This window comes from Ipomoea triloba, chromosome 8 (genome assembly GCF_003576645.1).
Source record: "Ipomoea triloba cultivar NCNSP0323 chromosome 8, ASM357664v1".
Taxonomy (NCBI): Eukaryota; Viridiplantae; Streptophyta; class Magnoliopsida; order Solanales; family Convolvulaceae; genus Ipomoea; species Ipomoea triloba.
Genome location: NC_044923.1, coordinates 10,013,823 through 10,034,219, shown reverse-complemented (window position 1 = coordinate 10,034,219; position 20,397 = coordinate 10,013,823). Strand labels below are relative to the sequence as shown.

General features: G+C 41.8%; 3 protein-coding genes across 3 annotated transcripts; 2 read left to right on the top strand and 1 right to left on the bottom strand.

Annotated features, from left to right (window-relative positions):
• Positions 1 to 881: 881 nt before the first annotated feature.
• On the bottom strand, positions 882 to 4,446 carry LOC116027962 (protein terminal ear1-like). The gene is made up of 5 exons (XM_031269764.1): positions 3,693 to 4,446; positions 3,043 to 3,601; positions 2,444 to 2,581; positions 1,834 to 1,975; positions 882 to 1,397 (listed from the first exon to the last, which is right to left on the bottom strand). Exons 1-5 carry the CDS (start codon positions 4,348 to 4,350, stop codon positions 1,119 to 1,121), a joined length of 1,776 nt encoding a protein of 591 aa, XP_031125624.1. The 5' UTR covers positions 4,351 to 4,446; the 3' UTR covers positions 882 to 1,118.
• A 7,827-nt stretch (positions 4,447 to 12,273) lies between these two features.
• Positions 12,274 to 13,221, top strand: LOC116026931 (histone H3.v1-like). The gene is made up of 2 exons (XM_031268357.1): positions 12,274 to 12,602; positions 12,675 to 13,221. Exons 1-2 carry the CDS (start codon positions 12,274 to 12,276, stop codon positions 13,219 to 13,221), a joined length of 876 nt encoding a protein of 291 aa, XP_031124217.1.
• A 3,440-nt stretch (positions 13,222 to 16,661) lies between these two features.
• On the top strand, positions 16,662 to 17,633 carry LOC116026930. Its single transcript, XM_031268356.1, has one exon. The coding sequence runs from the start codon at positions 16,662 to 16,664 to the stop codon at positions 17,631 to 17,633; it is 972 nt and encodes a 323-aa protein (XP_031124216.1).
• The last annotated feature ends 2,764 nt before the right edge of the window (positions 17,634 to 20,397 follow it).

Below are 20,397 nucleotides of genomic sequence, written 5' to 3'. Positions count from 1 at the left end.
CCTAATGCCACAGCCACATCTACATATCAACATATTATTGTGTGAGAGAACCCTATCATCCAATCTTATTTATAAAACTGCAATTCCTTGCCGAGACAACCAGTTTAAAAAAAGAATGAGACCAAAGAATCTCAAAAATTCCTGAACCCATAAAATTCATTAGAATTATTTATAAACTTGCAGAGTTAATAAGATAGAACAACGTATATGACACAACATTAGCCAAGAGGTAATACTCCATTTATTCTATTTTACCTGTCATATTTATTAATTAGTCAAAGCAATTCTTTATGTTTTGTTTATTTTAAACTATTTCTTACTTATTTTTAAATTTAAACTTTAGTAGACATAAAAATGAGAGGAATGAAATAAAACTCCGTACTTTTCTTCTAAATAAGCAAATAACAACCCAAAAAAAAAACACTCATTTACATACTAAATAAAATATCAATTGATTTAATAATAATAATAATAATAATAATAATAATAAACCAAGCTTACCGAACCATATTAAGCAAATTATGATAAGTAAAAGGAAATATATATAAATATTACTTACACTACAAATTAGCTTTGCAAATTACTACTTTTAAATAAATAATTTTTAGTTTTTGGTGGAGCTCGAGATTTCAACCAATGAAACACAATGACTAATTCTTTCGTTGAATTTTAAACACCTCTATTAAGTAGAACAACTTACCTAAAAATTTAAAATTGCTCAATATCTAAGGTGATTGAACCACTGACCTTAGGTTAAAGATTGATGAGTCTTTTTATTTTCAGATTTACTTTGATATAAATAATGCAAGACAAAAAAACAAAGGAAAGTAAATTAATGATAACATCAAATCATAGAGTACTAAATAAGTGCTATAACACATATCTTAGCTAGCTAGCCTAAAATAGCTATAGTGGTAAACTCACGAGTATGATGACATAAAATATACTACACTGAAATGGCAGGTTAGACTTGAGACTTGTGTTCTGAGAGAGAAGCACCGCTATTGGGCGGCGCACTGGCCACCAAGATCCTCTTCCAAATCTTTCGTAGCAGAATCAAGAAAATCTTGATTTAATAGTTAGTTTGGATTACCCATTTTTCTCTCATTCTCTAGTCTCTACCCATCTTCATCATCGTCATCATTACCTCCTAGATCTCCACAATCGCCGGCGCCGGCGCCACCGTACCCGTTTTCTTCCACGTTGGACTCTTCCTCCTCCTCTTCTTCTTCTTCTTCTTCCTCCGTTGAAGTGAGGAGCAGTGGGCGCCCAACAATGGGCACCGGATCGGCCAAAGCCTTCCCGTCTCGCGGCGGAGAGAACACCACCGGCATGTACTCCTCCGCCTCGCACGGGAACTTGGAGTTCTTGAAGTGCTCTTTCAGTGCTTCTAACCCCTTCAGTAGCAACAACAAACAAAATATACATTATTGTTCACACGACTTTAGCTCAGTAGTTCGATCAGTAGATAGTATTCAGAAAGAGACATCAAAGTTCAAAACTCAACAACATATTGTGAAATTATGTTTAAAATGTACAATCCAGTAGACCCCAACATTTGAGTCTGTTAACTGAGTTACTGAATTACTGTGATTTACATGAAGACTTTAGAATTGGAATCAACCTTCTGAGAGAAGAAAATATACAACTAAATGCACTATAATGACTCTCAAACATGCCTGGAGGCTGGAGAATCTTGTGGTGCATTCGTGTTCAGTGCAGTCGCACAGAAACACGACCCTCTATATATATTTGGTTTCAATATATATATATATATATATATATATATATATATATTTAAATGAGAGAGAGGGAGGATTGGATATTACGTACTTGTAATCTTGCGTAGGTGACTTCACAGATTTTTCTGGAGTTAAAGACTTCCCAAGTTTGTTGATGAAATGCTTTGTAGAGTCTCCATGTGGCTTGGGGCGAGGTCATGTTCACGAACCCATATCCCACGTTGCACTTGTTACTGTTCTTCATCATCATGTAATTAAACTATAGTGTTAATGATACCAATTATTATACTATGAACATGGGTCCATTGTAAATTTTAATTAAAAATTATGTGTTTATAATTGATACATTTTATATTTACAGTGTTTTTATACTTGTAAACAAATTAAAAATATATAATAACTACAAACACATATATAACAAGTTAACTGCAAGTATATAATATGTTGATTAACATGTTATGTGTCTGTTCATATTATGTTTATGTAATTATTATTATGTGATGTGTTTTTAAATTGCAAGTATAGAATGTATCAAACTACAGATATAGAATCTAAATGTTAATGTTATTTTTGGAGGAGAGTTCACAAATGCAAAGTAAAATCTAGTCCATAGTATAATTTAGATAATGATACAACATTATTAGAGAAGAAATAAATTAAAAAGAAAGAAGGTAGAGTAGGGTAAGAAGAACGAAACCCACATGAAATCAATGGGGAGGTAGACAAAATCGTAGGAGGATTTGGGGTGGTCCGGGAGGTCATCGCCGCCGTGTGCGGCGGCAATCTGCTCGTTACAGTGAATGCAGTGGTTGTCCAGCATGTTGAGCAGGAGCTTCTGACTGCCACCCCCCAAGAAATAATAATGTCAGTCAAATCCCTTGCCCGAGACCCCAAAAACCCCACCCCCCACTCCTCCCAACATTTACAATACATATTCTTTCACCTCATTATCTCAAAACCAACAAAATTAAATAATAAAAGGGAAAATTACATTTTTATCTATAATTATAAAATTATAAAATTCATCATGTTGATCTTGTTCACTTTTCGTTTTTAAGCTAACTTATTGTGTTTGTACTTATTTTTCATCTGTAAGTTATCTTTTAGTCCCTATTATTTTCTAAAGAACAAAAAGTGTAACACCATAGCTTAAAAGACAAAAGATGAGAACTAACATTTTGGAAAGAAGAGTGAACAAACAAATAATTAGAGACTAATTCTACCATTATCCTAAGGGATATAGTGTAATTTTTTCATAATAAAATATACCCATTTAACAAAAGTATTATTATAAGCAAACCTGTATTTATTGGGTATATTTTTTATCATGACAGTGGTTCTTGAATCTGTGCTCTCGGATTCCATGACTGCATCCTCGTTTATTAAGAAGCGAGGATCATGGTCCTTGGCCAGCAGTTTAACGTTGTTACCTCCTTGCCCTTTCCATGTTCTTCGCCTATTTGTGTTGCCACCATACGATGAAGACGAGGAAGAAGATGATCCATCTGTGCCCCCCTTCTTAAACCCATTATCGTTATTATTCCTGCTCCTTATACACAGAGAATCCATCGAATCTTGAACTGACCCGCAAGGGTTTCCTTTGGACTGGTTGGGTTTCTTGCTCGACCATGTAACAGCGGCGGAGCGCCGCGGCGGCGGGTGAGAAAATCTTGTGTGGAATTTGGGGTTGGGTTTTGAGGCACAGCCACCGGGGCGGCTGTATTGAATCAAGATTTTCTTGGAATTTATTTCCTTGTGGTTCATCTCCGACAGTGCTTTAGCTGCGTCTCTTACATCGTAGAACTCCACGAACCTTTGGTGTCGTTTCATGGGTGTCTCTCTCAATTCTTTCACTGTCCCTTCAATTTCAAATATTAAGGAAAATTTACTATTATCCCAAAAACAAAGCGAGAAAAATAAAAATTATAAGAACATTTATGAGTTATATACCAAATGTTTCAAAAATATCTTTGAGGTGAGAAGGGGAAACGCGGGGGTCTAAGTTGAATATCACCAGCGTCCCTTGATTATTCCCGTCGGCGACGCCGTAACTGGCGGGGTTGGTGAACTGGGCCCACACAGCCCGACCGGCGATGAGGCCCGCCGCCGCCGCCGGAGCCGGCGGCGGCGGAAAGAAATTTTGGGTCATAACCGTTTCGTAGTGACGGCGCAGACGGTACTGTTGCTGCATGTGCTGTTGTTGAATCTCCAGCAGCGCCGCCTGGGAGTGGCGGAGGTCGTAGAAATGGACGGTGACGATGCCCTCCCTCACCCGCTCCATCTGAACGGCCCTCACGTCGCCGAAAACCTCCAGCTCCCTCCTCACCAGCGACTCGCTCGCGTCAGGGGAGAGCATGCTGATGAGAAGCGACCGGGTGGGCGTGTGACTCGGCGGCGGAAGGTACGGGGTCTGCAGCGGCGGCGGCGCAAGTGGTGGAGGGTACCCCACACCCTCCTCCGGTGACCGGTGGTAAGGAGGATAGGGAAAATAAACTTGCTGCGGCTGCGGCGGCGGCGGCAAGAGAGAACCGAAGGGGTTGGTCGGGAAAAATTCTCGAGCGCAAGGATCAAGATTGCCCGGAAATCGGATAAAACCGGAATCGTCCATGGTGGGGTTCTTGGCCGGAAAACAAGAGCAAAAGGGGTTTAATCTGCCGGAGCTTCACAACACAGCGACCATTTATATTACTCTCTCTCTCTCTCTCTCTCTAGGAGTCTACCTTTATTTACCTCCGTTGAACGTAGCCTTAGTAGGGACTAGGGAAGAGGAGAGAGAGAGACGAGAATGTTAAACACAACTAACGGAGTTGCCTTCTGCATTTCTTTTGAACCCAAAATTCTTACTCAAAAAGCAAACCTAGTTAATGTTCTAGTGAAATTACTTAGTTACCCTTATAAAATTGAATTATATTATTATAGTAATAATAAATAAATAAATAATATTACATGATTTATATTATTAAAAACAGAAATTATATCATATAAGTCATTCAACTATAAATAAAATAACAATATCTTCAAAAAAAAAATAATAACAATTTTTTTTAGGAAACTAAAAAGATAAATTTAATTTGGTGATGGAGCAGTCTTAAATCTCTAAGCCAACTGTCCCACCCATTAGAGATACCTACAATTCAACGAGGAGATTAGTCACTGTGTTCGACGGTGGTAACCCTAGACTACAACAAAAAAAATACAAAAGATCACGGATGAAGGAATAAGAACCTATCAACTACTCCTTACACATAGACATAGAACTAGACTCACGAGATCCGAACTAATAAATGGACAGTTATGTTCGTAGTACGTTTAGCAAAAGAAATAAATGCAAAGAAAAAACTACTCAAAATTTCTTTGATATCAAGTAACAATTAAATAATCAACTTCCAAAAATTTCAGTTACATAATCAAACTCAACCAAATTATGCGATTAACCTCATTCTACCCTTTTTTTGTAAGTAAACCATCTATTAAATGTCACTTTTATACTAATATATTGCTTATTTAGCATGATAATTATCTGTCCACATTCTTCTTCATTTAGTAAAAAATTAAAATGCTCATACGGAGTTAGCTCATTGGTCTACTAGGTAATATTTTGAAGAAAAGACCAATGTTCAAAACTCGACAGATCTCTTGTGCGTATCGATGTTGACAGATCTCTTGTGCGTATCGATGTTTGACTTTGTCGGCTGAGCCATTGAGTTACCATTATTTACATTCTCTCACATACTTTATCGGTATTATATTGTGTCGGGGTGTGAAAGACACATCCTTTGGATAGACTACAAAATTAAAATGTTGGATAACAATATAACATATCTACCACCGACCATCAATGTTGTCACCTTCATCAAATATTTGTGTTATACCCTTCCAATTTTGAAAGAGGTAACACTTGTTGCCTCCTTCCAACTCTAGAAGAAAATGACATTTTAGATCTAGTCATCTAGAAGAAGACAATACTTATTGTTGAATTAAAAAGTTTGTCTTAATTGTTGGCAAAAAGGAATCCCAATTCAAGTCGGAAAGAAGATCACAAAGATTGAAGATCAAATCCCAAACAAATTAGGAATAATACTAGTACTGTTTTTGTTCTGATTTGTTGGCTATTTAAAGAACTCATCAACTAAACTATAGGCACGAATTCCCTAGCTAATATTGTGAGGTCTAAGAGGGTTCTGAGAGAATTCTAAATTCCCCTAGAAAGTAGTACATGTGTTTAGGTTACAATAGATTAGATAGGAGGAGATCAATCTATTGTGTGATTTCTGGTCCCAAAACTATGTACTTTGAATATTAAGCTTTTAGTGGATTTAGGCAAATTCTCAAGACTGAGAAGTGCCTCGCAGAATAGGGTTTTTCCCAAACTGCGTTATCAAGTCTCTTGTGTTACAACTATTGTTTTAACATCTCTGTGTGCTGCGCATTACATTTTTCAATTGGTATCAGAGCCAAACTACTTAAGTTATTAGCAGGATCCTAATGGAATTCCCCAGAGAAGGACTATCAAACAACAGACCACCAGCCCTAAGTGGTACAAACTACTCTTATTGGAAAGCAAGAATGAAAATCTACATATTAGCCCAAGGAGAAAGAGTATGGAATGCTGTTGAAAATGAATGGAAACATCCCCTTGATGAAAATAACAAAGCAAAAGGTCGTGCTGATTGGAGCGAAGAAGAACTCAAAGAATTCGACTATAACTTAAAAGCTATGAATGCCATCTACGGAGCCGTAAGTGAAGAAACATTCAAACTAATTGCTGCCACAAATGTAGCAAAAACAACATGGGATATATTGTGTGATCATCATGAAGGAAACTCGACAGTCAAACAATCAAAACTGCAAATGGTCCAAACTCAATTTGAAAACCTAAAGACGGAGGAAGAAGAAGATATCACACAGTTTAATGGAAGAATACTAGAAATTGCTGGAGAAGCCTATAACTTAGGAGAACCCATTCTTGAAAACAGGTTAGTAAAGAAGGTGTTACGATCATTACCAGAAAGATTTATGATGAAAGTAACAGCTATTCAAGAAAGCAAAGATCTCAATACCTGCAAGTTAAGTGATCTAATGGGAAACCTTAAAACATATGAGCTTGAGATGCTGCAAAACAAAAAGCCCAATGGTAAAGGAATAGCCCTTCAATCAAAACAAGAAACCAACTCAGATGAAGACACTGAAAACATGGAAGAATCCATTGCATTGCTGACAAAAAACTTCAACAGAGTTCTCAAGAAATTTAACAAATTCAGAAACAAAAACAAGAGTTTCTCAAATAATCAAGGGAATCCATCATTTGCACAAAACCAATCCGTTAATACCAAGAAGAAAGGAAATTCAAACCTAGATGGAATACAGTGTTATGAATGTAAAGGATATGGACATATTCAGTCAGAATGTCCAAACTACCTAAGGAGGAAGAACAAAACATATCACATATGTAACAACCTTGAGTGACGACTCAGATAGTGAAGAAGAGAACAACACAAATTTTGTGGTCTTTCTCACAAATCATGAAGGCAATGTTGAATCAGAGGAGGACATGCAAGATCTATTGAACTCCTACACACAACTGCACGCCAAGTGGGAAGAAATCATCAAAGTAAACCTAAATCTCATGCAAGAAAATCACTTTCTTAAAAGTGAAAAGGAAAGAGAAATACTTCTTCACAAAGAAACTCAAGAAAAGTTAATGAAATCACTAAAAGAAGAAGATAGGTTACTACAGGAAATAAGAAGACTAACTGAAGGTACGATACAACCAGACTTAGCGACAAGAAAAGATTCTGCAGTCGAAAACAGAGAAGTGTTACAACATCACTTTCAACACCGAAGAAGAATCAGATGTTACTACTGTCACAAATTAGGACATATCAAGGCACACTGCTATAAAAGACAAAATGATCTCCATAACAGAATCTGGGTAAGGCAAGAACAAAAACCAGCCCAAAGAGTCTGGGTCAGAAAAAATCAAACACCAATCACAGCCTATACTTAAAAAATCAGCAAAGAGACAAGTGTTTGGTACTTTGACAGTGGATGTTCAAGACACATGACCGGAAACCCAAACAATCTAGAGGACATCCATTACAAAAGTGAGGGACATGTAACCTTTGGAAATGGAGAAACGAGGCAAATCATTTCCAGTGGAACACTGAATGTCCATGGTCTACCCAGATTACCAAAAGTCTTTTTGGTACAAGGTTTAAAAGCAAACCTTATCAGTATAAGTAAGCTATGTGAGGATGAACTGAGGGTAGAATTTTCAAAAGAAAATTGCAAACTGTACAACCAAAGACATGAATGTGTCATGATGGGAAAAAAGTCCTCGGATAGATGCTACACATGGGATAGCCACTTAATCTGCAATCAAACCACCATCAATCAAACACTCATGTGGCATCAACGTATAGGCCATATAAATTTTCATGATATGAAAAAGGGACTAAAAGGAGGAGCATACCGAGGTGTTCCAAAACTGGACATTGATGAAAATAGAAAATGTGATGCTTGTCTTGAAAACAAGATGACAAGAAGTAGACACAAAAGAACACCAGGAATTCATACCTCAAGGATTATGGAACTTCTCCACATGGACCTATTTGGACCCACTCAAACAGAAAGCATAGGAGGAAAAAGGTATGTTCATGTAACCGTTGATGATTTCTCACGATATACATGGGTAAACTTCCTCAGAGACAAATAAAAAACATTCAACGCCTTCAAAATCCTCATCAACAAAATACAAAACGAAAAGGATCAAAAGGTAAGAAGAATCATCCGGTTAAGAAGTGATCATGGAAGAGAATTTGAAAACTCACAGTTCAAAACATATTGTGACGAGAATGGAATTCATCACGAATTCTTGGCTCCCAAAACACCGCAACAAAACGGGGTAGTTGAACGGAAAAATCGGACCATACAAGAAATGGCAAGGGTCCTACTGAATCACAAAAGAATATCACCAAAGTTCTGGGCAGAAGCTGTAAATACCGCATGTTACTTGATTAATCGAGTGTACATACGGAAAGAAACAAACACGACACCCTACCAAATTTGGAAAGGTAAGACACCAAATCTAAAACACAGACATGTGTTTGGTAGCAACTGCTACATACTAAGAGATAGAGAATCCTTAGGAAAGTTGGATATCAAGAGTGACAAAGGAATCTTCCTAGGATACTCATCAAACAGTCGGGTCTTTCGTGTGTTTAATCTCAGGACAAACAGTGTGATGAAATCCATAAATGTAACCATCAGTGATGAAAATTCAGAAGAAAAAACTGATAATGAAGAAGACTCAGAAGTTGTTGAAACAACAATTCCACCACCAATGAATGGCTCTGCAGAAATAAGAGAAACAGAGACCAAATCAGAAGATGAGGGTGAAGAAACAGAGACCAAATCAGAAGATGAGGGTGAAGAAACTAAAAGACAGCCTGTCATACCAAAATCAAGAGCTCAGAAAAATCACCCCCTCGAAAATATCATTGGAGATCTAGAAGATGGAATAAGGACTAGAGGAAAAAACAGAGACTACCTCAAGATGTCTGAAGGAGATCTTTGCTACACATCAAAAATCGAACCAAAGAACACAACTGAAGCATTGTTAGATGAATTTTGGATAGAAGCCATGCAGGAAGAATTAGAACAATTCAAAAGAAATGAGGTATGGGAATTAGTCTCCAAACCACAAGATGTCAATGTCATCGGAACAAAATGGGTCTATAAAAACAAAACAGATGAACAAGGAAACATAGTAAGGAACAAAGCCAGACTAGTAGCCCAAGGCTACACACAAGTCGAAGGAACAGACTTTGAAGAAACCTTTGCACCAGTAGCTAGAATTGAGTCCATACGGCTTCTGATAGCCGTAGCATGCATCCTAAAAATGAAACTGTATCAAATGGATGTAAAAACTGCATTTCTAAATGGGTACCTAAAAGAAGAAGTCTATGTAGCCCAACCAAAAGGCTTTGAAGATCCATATCATCCTGAACATGTCTACAAGCTCAAAAAGGCACTATATGGTTTAAAGCAAGCTCCACGAGCTTGGTACGAGCGATTAACCCAATTCCTGCTGAATAAAGGTTACCAAAGGGGGAGTGTAGACAAGACACTATTTGTAAAAACTCATAAGAAAGATATCATGATTGCACAAATCTATGTTGACGACATAGTTTTTGGATCAACACAAAGCTGCTACAAGAACCAATTCATTACAGATATGGAAGGAGAATTTGAGATGAGTATGGTTGGTGAACTCAACTACTTTCTGGGGCTACATGTTAAGCAATTAGAAAATGGAATCTTTGTCTCACAAAGCAAATACGCAAGAAATCTTGTTAAAAGATTCGGGATGAATGAAAGCAAAGTTGTCAGAACACCTGTTCCAACAACAGAGAGGATCTCTAAAGATTCAGAAGGGAAAAAAGTGGAACAAACCATGTATCGAAGCATGATAGGAGGGCTACTCTATTTAACAGCCAGCATACCAGATTTAAGTTTTGGGGTAGGAATATGTGCTAGATATCAAGCCAATCCCATGGAAACACATCTAAAAGCTGTAAAAAGAGTTATCAAATATGTAAAGGGGACCATTGATCTAGGCATATGGTATTCCTTTGACACAAACAAACACCTATCTGCTTACTGCGATGCAGACTGGGCGGGAAATATGGATGATAGAAAAAGCACATCAGGAGGATGTTTTCTACTGGGAACAAATTTGGTGTCTTGGTTAAGTAAAAAACAAAGCTTTATATCCCTATCAACAGCAGAGGCCGAATATATTGCTGTTGGGAGTTGCTGTACACAACTATTATGGATGAAACAGATGTTAGAAGACTATGGGATCCACCAATCAACAATGACCATATACTGTGACAACAAAAGTGCAATAGACATCTCCAAAAATCCTGTTCAGCTCGCGAACCAAACATATCGACATCAGACACCACTTCATAAAGGAACTAGTTGAGGATGAAATTGTAACGCTTACACATATCAGTACCGACAAACAATTGGCAGATATCTCACAAAAGCACTTGATGGAAACAGATTTGCAAAGTTAAGATCTGAAATTGGCTTATGCCAAGTGTAAGCTGTTTATTAATAATAATAATAATAATAATAATAATAATAATAATAATAATAATAAAGAAGAAGGGAAAAAGAAAGAGTGCTTCACGAACAAAACATAATTCCATCCACCTGACCGGCCCACTTGTGGCCCAAAACCCATCCAAAGCCCACAAAATAAAACCCTTCGTGGCCTTCTTCCCAAGACTCCGTCTCTTCCAAACATCACCACTCCACCCACGACACCACCACTCCACCCACACCATCACCATACCACTACCTTCCTTACACAAAATCAACATCTCTCAACATGGTAAGAACCCGCAATCAAATCAACTCAAGCACTTCGGGAAAAACACAAGACATGAAAAGGTCGAAGAAAGCTAAACCTCACGTGCCTCGGAGGGGAACTTCGCAACCCGAAGGCGTCGACAGCTCCTCTGTTGCAGAGTACACCGGCGACCCAACCACCATCATCATGAACCCAGTACCTGTGTCACAGGTGCCGTTCCAAGAGATACAAGACAACAGAGAATCACTCGCCACAAATCTTGCATCTCCAGGTAATCCGTTTCCACCCTCAGTCGAAAATGAAGAAGTAGCTAACCCTATGCCAATGGCGGCTAATTTGGGGGAGAATATGATTGCTAATCCGAATGATAAACCCCATCAATCTCTGTTGGCCCTCAATCGGGCGTGCCAACTGTTAGATGAAGAATCGAAAGAAGAACGGGTGAATACCCAAAAGGGGATTTTCACACCCAAACCTAGGGCTTCAAATTCGTCCCCCTCGGACACTCTTGAGAAGGATCTATACGTTTTTCTGGAAGAAGAGAGAGAAACAGAGCCTCAGAATGAGGACACTGAGATAAATTTCCATCCTAGTATGTTAAGTACAGAACACCTCACGACTCAAAGTGTTGAAACCCCTGTTCCAACACGTATAGAACACCTCCCAACTCAAAATGTTGAAACCCCTGTTCCAACACCATCAACAGACAAAACACAAAGAAAAAGGAAGAGAGTAGATCCATTTGAAGGGGTAGATCTGTGGGCTAAAAGACCTGAAGATTTCCCAATTTCAGCCAGACCTCCTAGAGGAAAACCTAACATACCACCCCCAAGAAAACCAAAGGTAAACAAGAAAAAGCAAAAGGAAACAGAAGAGGAGACCAGCTGGAATAGTGAGAGAGAAGCAAGTGAAACTGAAGAAATATAAGAAAATGTGGGGTCAAGAACACGTGCAAGAAAATCACTAAGAAAACACACTGCCAAAGAAAAGGGAAAAGGGGTAGCTGAAGAGGAAAGTGGAACACAAGTCAACACATCAAATCTGCCAACACCCTACAGTAAAAAATTTTTGACCAAACAGAATGCCACAAAATGGGAAAAATTCACAACCAGAAAGATCATCAGTCAGAAACTCCTTGTGCTTGATAAAATGAAGGACAGTGAGCAGATCTCAGAAATTCTCATTCACAGTAAAATGCTTGGAACAGTAACAAACATTGAACCATATGAAAAAGGTGTTCATGAATTTTACAACAATCTGGGAGCAGGAACATCAACCCCAAGTGATCCAATGTACGGAAAGATCTACCTAAGAGGTAAATTCTATGACTTTACACCCTCCCTGATTAATGACTACATGGGCACCTCAAACACAGAAAACTCTACAAGCATCAATAGTGAACAAGTTGCCCAAGAACTGACAGCTGGTAATGTAAGCTTTGAGAAGAACAAAATCAAAGCAGCCTCACTGACGAGCAAGTATGCCATACTCCAAAAGATTGCTCTAGTCAACTGGATGCCCTCACTCCATGAAAACACTATTAAATGAAGTCTAGCAGAACTACTATACAAGATTGGTAAAAGAATCAAGATCAACTTTGGAGAGATTGTGCACAGCCAGATCATGAATTTAGTAGGAAATGGAACACCCAAAGCTTCTCTAATATTCCCCAACTTGATTTACACACTACTGGTCCAACAAGCACTCAAGCAACAGAAACCCATAATTCCAGTCAAAACACTCTCAATAACAGTCAAACTAAGGAAGGGAACACACCAAAACGACTTGACAACTACCACTCCAAAGGAAGATCCAACAGATAAAACCATCCTCCTAAAATACTTCCAGAAAAGGCTAAAAGAAATAGAGAAAGAAGAGAAAAGGATCACAAGGAGACATCTAGAACTCAAAGAAGAAAAAACAGAGGTACTACAGTGGCTGCAAGCACTAAAGAAAGACACAGAAGATAGAATCAGTCAAGAAGAAAGACAGGAAGAAGAAGAAGAAGAGACTCAAGGAGAAAACTCAGAAGAAGAAAGTCAAGAAGAAGGAGAAGATGATCAAGATGTTGAGAATCAAGAAGAAAGTCAAGAATAAGAAGAAGAGACTCAAGATGTTGAAAACTCTATTTCAACACCTTCAGAAAATTTTTGAGCAAAAAAGGGGGAGAAATCAAGGTTTTTGGAGAAGTATTTTATTTTGGCTGGCTCTACTGCATTTTTTTATGATGATAATTACTGTTTTTTTTTTGCTGAACAATATGCTTATTGCATTGTCCTTGATGAAGTTGAATCAAGAAGGAGGAACAGTATGCTGCTGCTAGTCTTTGAATTGTCTTTGGGAAGTGAAATGTAATGACAACACTGATGTGTAGATTGCTAATGATGAAACTTCATCCAGATCTTTTACAATATTGACATCTGATGCTGATGAAGACAATACAATTCCATGTTGCTATTACTATTAACTATAATCAGCTCCTTTATACTTCCACTATTAACTCAAGTCACAAACAGAAGATTCATAATTCAACAAGTCCTAAAAGGGGAAATACAGGAGAATCAACTAAGGGGGAGAAATCAAGATTTTTGCCAAAAATTTGACAAAGGGGGAGAATGTTGAATTAAAAAGTTTGTCTTAATTGTTGGCAAAAAGGAATCCTAATTCAAGTCGGAAAGAAGATCACAAAGATTGAAGATCAAATCCCAAGCAAACTAGGAATAATACTAGTACTGTTTTTGTTCTGATTTGTTGGCTATTTAAAGAACTCCTCAACTAAACTATAGGCACGAATTCCCTAGCTAATATTGTGAGGTCTAAGAGGGTTTTGAGAGGATTCTAAATTCCCCTAGAAAGTAGTACATGTGTTTAGGTTACAATAGATTAGATAGGAGGAGATCAATCTATTGTGTGATTTCTGGTCCCAAAACTATGTACTTTGAATATTAAGCTTTTAGTGGATTTAGGCAAATTCTCAAGACTGAGAAGTGCCTCGCAGAATAGGGTTTTTCCCAAACTGCGTTATCAAGTCTCTTGTGTTACAACTATTGTTTTAACATCTCTGTGTGCTGCGCATTACATTTTTCACTTATCACCAAAGAAAAATGCTACCAAAGAAGCGAGAAAGAGCGAATGTGTCAATAAATTTTAAATATATAAATCGATCAAGCTCTCACTGTTGTCATGGCTAACCTCTCAAGCACTTCCATGGCAACTAAAAGGTTTGATAGCATAATAGAAATGTAAATCTTCGTATCCAAATATTTATTTACTCTGTATTTATTTATTTTGGGTTGAAGTTGATTTGGTATGAAAATTTACATTTCTGAGTGGATCTTAATTAGGGGAAGAAGAAGGAATTATCCCAAATGAGATGAAGGATGAAAAATTACCATTAGGACCCTATTTCTAACTGTCAACTAACAAAATTTTTAACAAAGGACTAAATTATGTAAAACCATCAAAGTCGAGGACTAAATTGAGCAAAAAAAGTCATTTACGACTAAATTGAGTAAAACTACTATAGTCGAGGACTATATAAGGTATTAACTCCAATTTTAGATTAAAATGACTAATCGTAATATTATTTATTTTAGTAATAATATAATTAGATAAATCATATTATATATCAATTTTTTTAAGATAATTGCAAACAAATGAGTAATATATTATTCAATTAATTGAATGATACTGATAGGGATAAAATCCCGCTCTCTGCTTCCCGGTCTACCGGTCTACATTCGGCTACCAGTGTTTTCTTGCTTAAGTACCTCGCCCGGCCTCCCGGTCCACGTAGGCCGCCCGAACCCACATCCCACCCTTTAATCAGCATCCCATTCGGCTAGTAGTCCCAGCCTATTGGGAACTCGCATTTGGCTTCCGTACATAAGGCCATCGTGCAGGTCGGTGCATGCTTGACACGCGTAACACATGCTATAAGGCCGAGACACTTCTCGAGGCCACCTATAAAAGGCGCATTTATTGCTAGAGGAAGGACTTTTGGCTGTTTTATCTTCTGAATAGTCAAAGAGACCGGGAACCTCTGACCCACTGTCACGTAGACCGGTTTCGTATAGGGTATTCTTACTTGTACACTTTAGAGTATTAATACAGAGTATTTTATTCGTACATCCTTATATTACTTTATCATTTTTGGCGTCGTTCGTGGGGACTGGATAATCTAAGCCGATCACTTCATTCCGCTTTTCGGTCTCCGACCATGTACCACCCATACATGGACTACTTCGCCGCTGTCAACCCGGAGCAGGAGGCACCATCAGACCTTCGGACTCGGCTCAGCTCCCGTGACGAGCCGAACAACATGGCCGGGGCGCCACCCCCCGACCCAGTTAACGTTATCCACCAGCCCCATGCATTCCCTATCCCCGTCGGGCTGGTCCCCTATTAGTACCCGGCATACCCGATGGACCCGAACATGCAATGGTGGCCTAATTCACCGCGTTTTTACTCGCAGCCGTTCGCTCAACCTTTCCCATTCCAGCCGATGCCGCCCGTCCAACCCCAGGTTCCTCAACCCAGAGACTACTACGATCGAGGCTGCTGTAACCGCAACTCCCAGGCTACGGAGGGCTCAGTTTGAGAGACGTTCGGTGTCATCTAGATTGCATGAGCCGATTCCCGCGCGGCGCCCGCCACTCTCCCGATTGAGCGGTTTGGGGGCCATGCGCCTTGTTGACTAGGAAAAGCAACCGAGGGCGAGCACCTTTGATCGGATCGACCTCCTGTCCGATGAAGGTCAGGAGCTATAGAGGGAGGACGTATGTCATTGGACTTGCCAACTCCGAGCGACGGGGACTCCAACGAGGTCAGCTCTTCCAACTCCCGTCCTCACCGCCATCGAGATACTGCCCCGCTGCCCGTTAGTCCGGTCTTTCCCGTGGAATACTTGATCAGGTGCGCGCTGAGTTCAACAGGTGGAAGCAAGAACAGGGTGACGACAGATCGGCCGACTGAGCCAGCAACCTGCTACGAACGCCCTTCACTCAAGAGATTATGAGCCAGCCCTACCCCATCGACTTGCATGTCCCCGGTGATAAGGATTACGCCGGAAGGTCGGTCCCAAAACAGCATGTTAACTCGTATTACGGTAACATGCTCATGATGGGGGTGTCGGAGGCCGTCATGTGCCGAGCGTTTTATTCCACGTTGACCGGAAGGGCGGCAGAGTGGTTCAAAACCTTAGAGCCAGAGTTTATTTCCAATTTTCGAGAACTGGAACGCAAGTTTACTTAGAGATTCGCCATGTCCAAGACAGTCAAGAAACACTTTTCTCACCTAGAAAATGCTAAGTAGCGAGAGGGCGAACCGCTCTCCATTTTTATTGAACGGTGGAAGATTAAGATGATAGAGATCGAGCCGGTTGACGATGCCACAGCGGTCAACCTGTTGTTAGCATCTTTGCGGGCTGGAATCTTTACTAAGACCTAATTCTCCGACCACCCCTCTACTATGAGGATGCTGTTCGTAGGGTAGTCGACCACACCACCGCCACGGAGGCGAACTCGGCTAAGAGGTTGATGGAGACAGGCGGACCGAGGAGAGATCAGAGGGATCAACGACGCTCGAACGATCGCAGACAGAAAGATCGAGATGGAAATCCGGTCTACACCCCGCTCAGTAGACCGGTGGCGGAAGTGTTGCAGCATGCCCAGGCCTGTCACATGATCCAGCTACCAGCACCATCGAAAGACGACCCCGATAAGGACAAGTACTGTGCTTACCACCGCAATCGGGGACATGACACCGAGGAGTGTCACGTTTTGAAAGGATTGATTGAGGATTTACTACAGAAGTGGAAGAAGTTCTTCAAGAAGGACAAGGACAAAAAAGACAAAGATTCCGAGAAAGATCGAGAGCCTCCCCCAGCAGGTTCAAAGCAAGTTATCCACGTGATTTTTGGCGGACCAAAGGGCAGCGACAGCGCTGGAAAGCACCACAATTGGGCCCGGGACTTACACGTCGGCCTAGTTGAGGAGGCTAATCCCGAGAAAAGGCCGAAGCTGGAGCCGATAGTATTTACGGATCGGGATTTGCCGAGTAGTGTTGACTGTGCGACCGAAGCCTTGGTCGTAACCGTAGATATTAACGGCGTGGACGTTCAGAGGGTGATGGTAGACACCGACTCAAGCGTCAATGTCATGTATCTGGAGGTCTTTAGGAAACTCCAGTTAGACCAGTCCGAGCTGACCCCGGTCAGGACTCCGCTTTCCGGCTTCACGGGGGCCTTAATTCACCCAGAGGGAGCGGTGCGCCTACCGGTTGAGGTCGGGACTGCCCCCAAGGCGCTCCGAGTAATGATGGAGTTCGTCGTTGTTGACTTGGCTTGCGTCTACAGCGTGATACTATGGAGACCGGGGATCTCGCAGCTCGGGGCCATTATTTCCATGCCGCACCTCTACATGAAGTTCCAGACTCCAGGAGGCGTAGGTATGGTGCGGGGTGATCCTCAGTCGGCCAGGCGCTGCTATGTCAGGGCGGTCCATAAGTAGGACGCCAACACGTCTAAGGTGAATACCATCACCAAGAGAAGAGACGACGACCAGGTCGAGCAGCCCGAGCTGTCGGAAGAGGTTGCCTTATCTGATTCCCGACCTGATCGAATAGTGAAGATCGGCACGACATTGACTAGGAACTTGAGGCATGCGATCGTAACCATTCTCCGGGAGTACGCCGACGTATTCGCATGGGGCCCTAAAGACATGCCAGGGATCGATCGCCAAATTATCTGTCACCGTCTGGCGGTTCGGCCGAGGTCAAGACCGGTAAAGCAAAAATAGAGGCATCTGTCGGCCGACCGCCGAGAGTTTGTCCGAAAGGAAGTGAAATCGTTAGCTGTTGCCAGGCATATCCGCGAGGTCCACTACCCTGAGTGGTTGGCAAATGTGGTCTTGGTTACCAAGCCCCCGGCTTGGAAAATGTGCGTCGACGAAACGGCCGGAGCCGAGCTACTGAGTTTCATGGATGCGTTTAAGGGATACCACTAGGTAATGATGGCCGAAGAGGACAAAGCAAAGGCAGCGTTCATCACCCCGGACGGCCTATACTGTTACTTGGTGATACCATTCGGTCTTCGGAACGCCGAAGCAACCTATCAATCGATGGTGAACGCTGTGTTTGGAAACTTGATCGGCAAGAAAATGGAGGCCTATATTGATGACATGCGAGGGACCTTCGAGAGAGCTTCGAAATTATGACGCGACACCGGCTAAAGCTCAACCCAGCCAAGTGTACCTTTGCCGTGCAGACCGGGAAATTTCTTGGATTCATGATGACAAGGAGAGGAATAGAGCCGAACCCCACGAAAGTTAAGGCGATCGTTGACATGAGGCCGCCGACCACAGTTCGAGAAGTCCAACAACTGACAGGCCGGTTGGCCGCCTTGAGCCGTTTCCTCTCGAAACTCGCGGAACGGGCACACCCATTCTTCCAGACATTAAAGAAGACATCCACGTTCGCTTGGACGGAAGAATGCCAAAAGGCCTTTGAGAGTTTGAAAGAGTACCTCGCTTCGCCAATAGTGCTTTCCCGACCAGAGCCCAGAGAAGAATTGCAGGTCTACCTTTTGGCGTCAAACCGGGCTGCCAGCACGAAACCGGGCTGCTAGCACTAAACTGGGCTGCCAGCACTGTACTCTACAGAACGGATGTTGATGGCGGGCAACGACCGGTCTACTACATCAGCCACGCGCTTCAAGGGCCGGAGCTGCGGTATTCCCGTTTAGAGAAGGTGGTTTTTGCCCTGTATACGGCAGCAAAGAAACTCACTCCCTACTTTCAAGGTCGGGTAGTTCGAGTGTTGACGGATCAACTAATGGGTGCCATCCTTCGGTGGATAGCGTCATCCGGTCGGTTGATTAAGTGGGCAATGATGTTAACCCAGTTTGCTATTGAGTACACCCCCCGACCGGCTATCAAAGGGCAAGCCTTAGCAAATTTTGTGGTCGAGTGCTCGGCGAGGAATCTCACTGTCGGAAATGATCGCGAACCCGACCCGAGTGAGTGGGAGATCGCGACGGACGAGTCGAGTTGCAAAAAGGGGGCGGGGGCCGGAGTGGTGTTGACGAGCCCGGAAGGGTTTAAGATCTACTATGCTTTGTCGCTCCGCTTTTCCCCGACAAACAACAAGGCCGAGTATGAAGCGATTATAGCAGGTCTGCGCAGTGCCCGGTCTATGGAGGCCCAACACGTTAGGATCTAGACCGATTCCGCCCTGGTCATAGGCCAAGTCACCGGCACCTTCGAGGCGAAGGGCGATCGGTTAGCTCGGTACCAGGACTGTGCCCTGTCGATCATGGGGTCGTTTGATTCGTGCGCTGCCGAGCATATCTCGAGAGCGGACAATGCGGACGCCGATATGTTGTCGCGATTGTCCCACAAGGCTCTTGAGTATATTTCTAAGATCGCTCGGGTTGAAGAACTCCAAACGGCTTGCATTGACGCATCGCCCGTGGCCCCGGTAAACGAGGAGAATGACGATTGGATAATCGACCTGAAAGTATATTTAGAGTCCGGGACTATGTCGGAGGATGAGTAAAGGGCCAGAAAAGTGAAGCTGCGCGCTCATCGGTTCTAGATATTAGAAGGTCGGCTCTACCGAAGGTCTTACGGAGGTCCTTTGATGAGGTGTCTGTCCCGTTTCGAGGCAGAGCTAGTGATGACTGAGCTGCACTCCGGACTTTTCTCCGCTCATCAAGGGGGCCGGGCCCTGCCTAGGAGGATTATGCTGATTGGATACTGCTGGCCTTCGATCCAGTTGGACTACGAGTTACTTGTAAAGTCTTGTGAATCATGCCAGTCGTACGCCCAGATTGTAGGGAGGCCGGCAACTTTCTACCACCCGGTCAGTTCGACCATTCCCTTCACTAAGTGGGGCGTAGACATCCTGTGGCCTTTCCCTCAGCTGACCGGACACCGACGTTTTATTATCGTGGCTATCGACTATTTTTCTAAGTGGATCGAGGCTGAACCGTTGGCGACCATCACATCTCAGCAGTGTGCCCGGTTCTCGTGGAGAAACGTCGTCTCTCGGTTTCGAGTACCGGTGCAGTTGGTCGCGGACAACGGAAGACAGTTTGAGGGAGAGTATTTTTAGAATTTCCTGGCTACAATCGACACCAGATCGGTTCAGGCTTCTGTAGCCTATCCCCAGGGTAACGGCTAAGTAGAGAATGCTAACTGGACCATCCTGGAAGGATTCAAGAAAAAGTTGCACTCAGTCGGGCGTAGTTGCATCGAGGGTAAAACTCGATGCTGA

Bases quoted from the DNA above. Each gene is read 5' to 3' on its own strand.
- LOC116027962 (XM_031269764.1), bottom strand. From the start codon at position 4,350: ATGGACGATTCCGGTTTTATCCGATTTCCGGGCAATCTTGATCCTTGC. The intron at 2,582-3,042 runs GTTTGCTTATAA...GGGGGGTGGCAG, and splicing joins AATATACCCAATAAATACAG to TCAGAAGCTCCTGCTCAACA. The intron at 1,976-2,443 runs GTGGGTTTCGTT...GATGAAGAACAG, and splicing joins TACCTCCCCATTGATTTCAT to TAACAAGTGCAACGTGGGAT.
- LOC116026931 (XM_031268357.1), top strand. From the start codon at position 12,274: ATGAAGGACAGTGAGCAGATCTCAGAAATTCTCATTCACAGTAAAATG. The intron at 12,603-12,674 runs GTATGCCATACT...TATTAAATGAAG, and splicing joins GCAGCCTCACTGACGAGCAA to TCTAGCAGAACTACTATACA.
- LOC116026930 (XM_031268356.1), top strand. From the start codon at position 16,662: ATGGAGACAGGCGGACCGAGGAGAGATCAGAGGGATCAACGACGCTCG.